At 35.9% G+C, this 6,810-nt stretch overlaps 2 protein-coding genes across 3 annotated transcripts; one reads left to right on the top strand and one right to left on the bottom strand.

Moving 5' to 3' along the window:
- The first annotated feature begins 540 nt into the window (after nucleotides 1-540).
- Nucleotides 541-2,731, top strand: LOC140795203 (large ribosomal subunit protein uL24c-like). Its single transcript, XM_073147640.1, has 4 exons — nucleotides 541-713; nucleotides 1,795-1,833; nucleotides 1,978-2,208; nucleotides 2,333-2,731. The coding sequence occupies exons 1-4, from the start codon at nucleotides 612-614 to the stop codon at nucleotides 2,531-2,533; spliced, it is 573 nt and encodes a 190-aa protein (XP_073003741.1). The 5' UTR covers nucleotides 541-611; the 3' UTR covers nucleotides 2,534-2,731.
- Nucleotides 2,732-3,449: 718 nt separating this feature from the next.
- Nucleotides 3,450-6,127, bottom strand: LOC140794647 (anthocyanidin reductase ((2S)-flavan-3-ol-forming)). 2 transcript variants are annotated; one of them, XM_073146770.1, is made up of 6 exons: nucleotides 5,793-6,127; nucleotides 5,444-5,610; nucleotides 5,131-5,331; nucleotides 4,886-5,045; nucleotides 4,384-4,594; nucleotides 3,450-3,732 (listed from the first exon to the last, which is right to left on the bottom strand). In XM_073146770.1, the coding sequence occupies exons 1-6, from the start codon at nucleotides 5,908-5,910 to the stop codon at nucleotides 3,588-3,590; spliced, it is 1,002 nt and encodes a 333-aa protein (XP_073002871.1). In that variant the 5' UTR covers nucleotides 5,911-6,127; the 3' UTR covers nucleotides 3,450-3,587. The 2 variants fall into 2 exon arrangements, with proteins under 2 accessions (XP_073002871.1, XP_073002872.1); XM_073146771.1 differs by having other exon boundaries at nucleotides 4,475-4,594; nucleotides 5,793-5,986.
- Nucleotides 6,128-6,810: the final 683 nt, after the last annotated feature.

Here is a 6,810-nt window from a genome sequence, read left to right as displayed (position 1 = left end):
AGGAGATTTACTTTTAAGTGCAACGAACATCCATAAATTGACGTGATCTAAAATTTTATGTTCGTAATGATTGGCAGATGATTCATTTCGCATCACTGTAAGAACTGCTGATAAGATTTGGTCATGTACTTTCTTGTATCTAAAACTTAATAAGCATTTAATTTTGCGACCAATTTATAATTTTTAGATTTTTTTTTTCTGCTAATAAGATTTGGTCAATACTCTCTTGTATATCATTTCCATTTTCTTTTTTACATCCCGTTAAGCCAAATTATAAAAGATAAACTGCAATTTACCGAATAATATGGTTTGAAGAAAAGATCACATTTTTAGTTCTATATTTAAGATTTGGATCGTATGAACTAAATTGAGTTAAATTAAGCATATTAAGAATAGGAATAATGGAGCATTAAGAGTATCATTTCTGCTGATTTGACTAAGAACTACGCCGTGTGATTTAATAAACACATAAAGTATTAAAAATACGGGGTTTGAACCATAAAAGTCGCTTGAAAATGATAGGGTGTTATTTGCAAATTTGTGTGCATTTATGATTAAGCTTTGATAGCTTATCTATCCATTTCCGAACTCAGAGAGAGAGAGAGAGAGAGATGGCGGCGATGGTGGCGCTACAGAGCTCGATGGCATCCCTCTCCATCTCCTCGAGTTCCTTCCTGGGGCAACGCTTCTCGCCCCTCGTCTCACCTGCCCCGGTTCGCTCTGCGCTTCCCTTTCTTTCTCCTCATCTTCTACCTTAATCTCCTTAATTTTGAGAAACACATCGTTTTAGGCGTTCTTCTTAGTGGTTTTCCAATTGGGTTATTTTTAGATTTCTTATGGATTTAAGTAGAACTATGCCAATTGGTTTGTTAGGTCTTAATTGAATGCAAAGAAAGCTCCTTTCTTTTGCTGAGGAATGTTACATTGTTAACTATCCTTGTGCCAGTCGCAGCATTTGGGATAGAGCAGATCGACTGATCTAAATGTCTGGACTTGTTGTATAGTTCCAGTGATGTTTGACGCAGCATGAGTCTGATGCTATTGGTACATAATTATTAGATTTGTTTTTGCTCGATGCAGTCTGTTGAAAGTCGTAGTTTTAAGTCTATTGATTTATGTCCACTTTTTATGATGAGAACTTCTTGAATCAGCTTTCTTTGATGTAACATTGGATTTGCCAAATCCATCTCTTAACCATTATTTTGCTACAATGATTTTGCTTTTATGCTTCTTCCTCTCTTCAGAGGAGTAGCAGGACTAAACATTAGCACGGCAAACATGTAGCATGCGACCTCGAGTATGAGAATAAGGAATCTCTTGATAAAGAGAAGTATCCCATCCAGACCTTTCAAGAAAATAGAGCTATAAAAATTTCAAATTCCAAGTTTCGCTCAATCTGTAGATACCAAAATTACTGCTCTAAACAATAAGAAATTTTCAATAAAAAAGAATTTTGCTTATTAATGATCTATTAAATATGGAGCTGCTAAAAGTATTGAATCTACGGATATCTTCTAGAGTTCCTTAAACGTCTTTTTGACATATTAGGAACTCGCCTTGCCATATAGTTTTACTAGAGCCTATTAGGTCAATTCTGACTGTTTCTAATAAGATGGATATCTTCTAGAGTTTTTTAAATGTCTTTTTGCTATATTCAGAACTTGCCTTGCCAGATAGTTTCACTACAGTCTATTAGGTCAGTTCTGACTGTTTCTAATAAGATGGATCAGTTGTTCCTTTATTTCCATACTTTCTGGATAGAAATCTTAACATCCATGGATATTTGATTTGCAGGTCAAATTTCTGGAGAAGCCATGTCCGATTGTAATGAGGGTCAGTATGTTACGCATTTTTTTTAAATATCTCTGCATTTGTATGCCCGTAGTTGTATTAATTGTTTTATCTATATATGTATTATAAATTCTTTGAGAGATCTATCTGATTGTGAAGAACTCTTCTATTTTTCTTTTAATCCAGCTGAAGCGATGGGAGCGTAAGGAATGCAAACCAAACAGCCTTCCTGTGCTGCACAAGATGCATGTGAAGATTGGAGACACAGTAAAGATTATTGCAGGTCGGGAAAAAGGCAAAGTTGGAGAAATTACAAATGTCTTCAAGCATAATAGCAGTGTGATAGTAAAGGACATGAACTTAAAGACGAAGCACATGAAAAGTAGAGAACAGGGTGAGCCAGGTCAGATCGTGAAGGTATGCATTCTTCTTTGCAACTCATTTTTCTCATACATTCTGGAATTGATCCGAATATTACTACTTTCACTTTTCTTCTCCAATATAACTTATACATTGCTTGGATTGCATTATGTTTAAACAGATTGAAGCACCTATACACAGCTCAAATGTGATGCTTTATTCAAAAGAACAAAATGCTACAAGCAGAGTGGGGCATAAAATTCTTGAGGATGGATCCAGGGTACGTTACCTCATTAAGACTGGTGAAATAATTGACAGCGCAGAGAATTGGAAAAAAGTGATAAAAGAGAGAAAGAAAGAAAAGGAAGAGAAGTCTACTTAATATGAAATAGGGGGAAGTTAGCCTCATGTTTGCGCTTGTTGACACCATTGCATATATTATCATCGCCTTTTGGTCCTCTCATTTTCAAAGTACTTTTTGTTCTGATTGTAATTTCTTTCTTTTTTTTGGATAACAATTCAAGTGTACCAGTCTACAAGTATGACTGATATATGCCTCATCAAGGGATTGTTTTCTGCATTCCTTGGCTATTATATGATGTGGATTTGCCAAATACACTTCTTTTATCACTTTTCAGCTTCATCTTTTCTATCACTGTGAATTTTGCTATAAAGAAATTATCAGTAAGGCACTCATGCTTGAACAGAAGGTATTACTTATTACATTTCACATGAAATTTCTGAGTTGTCTTTAAGTTTTTGATTTTGTTGATTTATTTTTTTTCTCAAGTTTACTCTATCTGAAGTACAGGATGATGGGGACATTACTTTTCGTCATGTTTATTCTCGTAGGTACAAAAGTGCTGCACCCGTGGTCTTTTAACTTAACGATGGTTGTGACTAGTCATCTTCTAAGACTATTTTCATCTTTTATCTTTTATCTTTTAGTTTATTTTGCTTATATAAATGTTTGTAATCATCTTTTATGAGTTAGTGGATATTGAGTGTTTATCGATACATTTCAACGTCGGTGGATTTCGATACTCCGATTGGTGGATTCTACGGATTTAATTATTCTTCCCTACCTTTTTTTCTCAACTCTACAATTGAGACGTTGTCTTGCATCTCAGGCCATAGAAATTTAGTTTGGAGAAGATGGTTGGTATGTTTCATTTGTTTTTTCTTCCTTCCGACTTTAGAGAATTGGGGGTAATTACGTGGTCAGGAGCTTATTTTGTTAGCAATGATGCCAAAGTCTTGGATAGTCTGTATAAAAAATTAAGCTGCTCTACAATACATTCATCAAAGGTAATGAAAATATTATTGAAAGCGAGCATAGTAGAAGTCCAGAAGTACATGAAATGACTGCTTACTGGGTGATTCCACGATGATAACTACTCCTAGCTTTACTTTTATTATTTACTGGGTAATTTCATCTATGCCAGGATTCCAGTTTTCTTGGCATATTCAACAACATCATCATATATTTCTTCGATCCGCTCGTACTTGTACTGAAATCCTGCTTTAACTAGCTTTTGTGAGCTAAGACTTGATTTGTTCTTTTCGCGGAGGCTGCTGAAACTGCAACAGATATTAATGAAAGTAGTGTTAAAAAAAAGGTTGGAAAAAATGGCATCTTCGAAAAAATAATACTTATGGACCGTATCGATCGCCAGATTAAATATTTTAATTACGTAAAGTTTTAAATATTATTTAAAAATATAAGTAAACTTTCACAAATTTAGAATTAAAAATAAAAAAATAAAGAAAGAAAAACTATGATGCAATAAAAATAAAAAAGAAGGAGAGATTAAAAAGAAAGTGAGCAAAAGAAAATCAAAGAAAAGAAAGAAAAATTATGAGTAATAAAAAAAAGAAAAAAAGAGAGTAGAATAAATAAATAAAAAGTTGAGAAAAAATAAAGAAATAATCTAAAAAATTGTATATACCGGAGTTCATCGAAGCTAATCTTTTCCGTAGAAAAAATCATGGTTATATAATAAGGAGAGAAAAAAAAAAGAGTGAAAAAGATAGAGAGAGAGAGTTTAGATCAGAATCAAGTTTGGCCGTTCCCTATCAGGATTGACCGATTACGCGAATCATAGTTAAGAGTACTCTCACTTGTGCTTAACTTGTTTAAAAGTCCTAAGTTGATGCAGGTATGCTTTAAATTGATCATTCTTAGTGAAGTAAGCAGATAGATTATATGGCAAATGGGGATTTAGTCCGTACTTGGTATCCACTTGATATTCTGGATATCGTTCTGCAAGGAAATTAGCTAGGTCAAACAGATTTGTGTTAATTGAGCAGCAGATATAACGACCTGATGACGCAGACTCTGCTACAAATATGTGAGCTCTGCAGACATCCTCAACATGAACTATTGATATTGATCCAGAGACTGTTTGCATGATTCCCAAAAAATTGATGAAGTCAGAATTGCCTGCACCAAGTACAAAATTCTCTATTAAGTTTATTTATATTGTGAATTTCTCCACATTCAAATTTAACTGAAGTGAAAGACTGCAAAATTTTATATCATTTTTCTCGTTTCCTTTCTTTTCTCTTTGATTTTAGAGTCAATACCTCCATCCTTTTGGGAAGGGAATGATCCAAGTACAGTGGAAAGGCAATCAAGATGATTGCTTGAGTCATCATTATGCTCCTTTTAGCTTCATTCATACTGTAAATTATGTCTTGCTCATTAGGTTGTATCTTTTTTAATGTTTCTCACCTGATAGCAAGGCTAGACTCAAGCCCAAGCTAATATTTTCCTTTGGAATTAGGGAAGGGCCGACAACAAGTGCGGGAGTCACAGTAACAAGACTGATGTTATGTTCTTGTGCAAATTTGCATGCTTCCTTCTCTACAAGCACCCTTGAGACTGCATATCCCTGCAAAAATCACTCATGTTGGTGGCTGATCTTTATTATTTCCTTTTGGTCGTGCAAAAGTTACGATCATGGTTCGGTGGCTTACCCAAGTTGGGGGCTTCTCAGCTCTAAGATATTCGACGTCTGACCATGATTCCTCATCTAACACATGACCAGTTCCTTCGAGATGCTTAGTAGACACTGCAGCTGCTGAAGATGTTAAGACAATGCGCTTGACGGACTTTGCTTTCACGCATGATTTCATAGCGTTCAGCGTTCCTTCTATCGCAGGTTTAATGAGTTCTTCCTGTGTTCATGGAAGATGAGAAGAAAGGAGAACAGTAAGAAGCATAGCAAATGAATCCATACATAGTTCATCTTCATATTTCTGATCAAGAATGTTAAAAGATCATGAGTACCTCAGGATTCTGAGAGTTCAAATTCACAGGAGCGGCGGCAAGGAAGACGTACTCACAGCCACTGACTGCCTCATCGAAACTGCCTTCTTCAGTCAAGTCTGCACGAAAAATTTTCAGATCACCAAGGCCTTGCATTTCCTTGAGGTGAGAAATCTGCACCAAGTTATCTGCTTTGACAACAGAATTAAACTGAATCAAAATAATGCAGTACATAAAGTTAGGCATGACAATTCATGAATATCGCAACAAATAATTATTGTTATCATCATCATCATCATCGTTTTTCGCTATCCTAGTTGCTCTGCCTTAACAGGGGAAGCAATAAAAGTTGAAGAAATTTGAAGCAAACCAGGGTCTCTGACAGTGGCATTGACAGCATAGCCTTTCACTAGCAATTGCTTAATGAGAGTGGAGGCCATGTATCCATTGCCTCCTGTGACACAAGCCATCTTCTTTCCATCCTCCATAATGAGATTTCTTTCAACCAACAAGAACTTCTCAAACTGACTTAAAAGAACTAGCAGATAACCATTGCAGTTCTTCTCCCCTAAAGGTTTGTTTATATAAGCTAGCCGATATAATAATTAGCGCGTCGCGTTTCAAAAGTTAGCTCGCCATGCACCTGCAAGTCATTCGGCTGGCTGTTTGTTAAGAAATTCTTCCATGCTCCCTCGCAGTAGCATTGGGCATGACAAGCGAACATAAATGCCATAATACTTAATGTTGAAGATCTTTTATTTGATTTGATTTAAAATACTTCCTTAACCTGTACAAGTCCTGTGTCAAAATCAATCAGAATATCCACCCATTCTTTGCATCTGAATATTTGGTTCTTATTTCCATTTGTCAAAACTGAGACTTGTGGTTAGATAAAGGTTATCTCCTTTTTGGAAAACTTACTGTTTCGCTCACTCTCTCTCTCTCTCTGGTTTCTATGTGTGTGTGCTCACTGGTCAGTCAAAATTTCCTCTTCTTTTTTTTCTCATTAAACCCTCCATGGGTACTTTTTGGTAGTTATAAGTTGAAGTGGGAAAAATATAAATTGCACCCTTATGGTAAGGCTAAAATTTAGAATCTCTCTAAACTTTATTTAATGACTTAACTCACTTTATATTCTATCTTTTTTTTTAATAGCTAGCTATATTAGGCTGACCTATCCTCCTGCCGGAATAACGGCCTCCTCCAAAACAAGGTTGCATAATTCCAGGGGGAGAGGGTCTGTCGGTCCAAGCCTAACAGACCCCAGACCCCGCTTTCCACATTTGGCCGCCCAGTTGCCACTTTGTTCCCCTCTCGCCTTACATGACTCAGGCGACAATTTACAAAAGAGCTGAGTAATGCAGCACACTCAGCAACTAATCCCCTAA

This window comes from Typha latifolia, chromosome 9 (genome assembly GCF_019914945.1).
Source record: "Typha latifolia isolate L0001 chromosome 9, TyphaL0001v2, whole genome shotgun sequence".
NCBI classification, from domain to species: Eukaryota; Viridiplantae; Streptophyta; class Magnoliopsida; order Poales; family Typhaceae; genus Typha; species Typha latifolia.
The sequence above is the reverse complement of the archived record's forward strand: the minus strand, read 5'-3'. Positions and strand labels throughout refer to the sequence as shown.

Bases quoted from the DNA above. Each gene is read 5' to 3' on its own strand.
- LOC140795203 (XM_073147640.1), top strand. From the start codon at position 612: ATGGCGGCGATGGTGGCGCTACAGAGCTCGATGGCATCCCTCTCCATC. The intron at 714-1,794 runs GTTCGCTCTGCG...TTTGATTTGCAG, and splicing joins CCCTCGTCTCACCTGCCCCG to GTCAAATTTCTGGAGAAGCC. The intron at 2,209-2,332 runs GTATGCATTCTT...ATGTTTAAACAG, and splicing joins AGCCAGGTCAGATCGTGAAG to ATTGAAGCACCTATACACAG.
- LOC140794647 (XM_073146770.1), bottom strand. From the start codon at position 5,910: ATGGAGGATGGAAAGAAGATGGCTTGTGTCACAGGAGGCAATGGATAC. The intron at 5,611-5,792 runs GTTTGCTTCAAA...TTGTCAAAGCAG, and splicing joins TGCCACTGTCAGAGACCCTG to ATAACTTGGTGCAGATTTCT. The intron at 5,046-5,130 runs GTAAGCCACCGA...TGATTTTTGCAG, and splicing joins CTGAGAAGCCCCCAACTTGG to GGATATGCAGTCTCAAGGGT.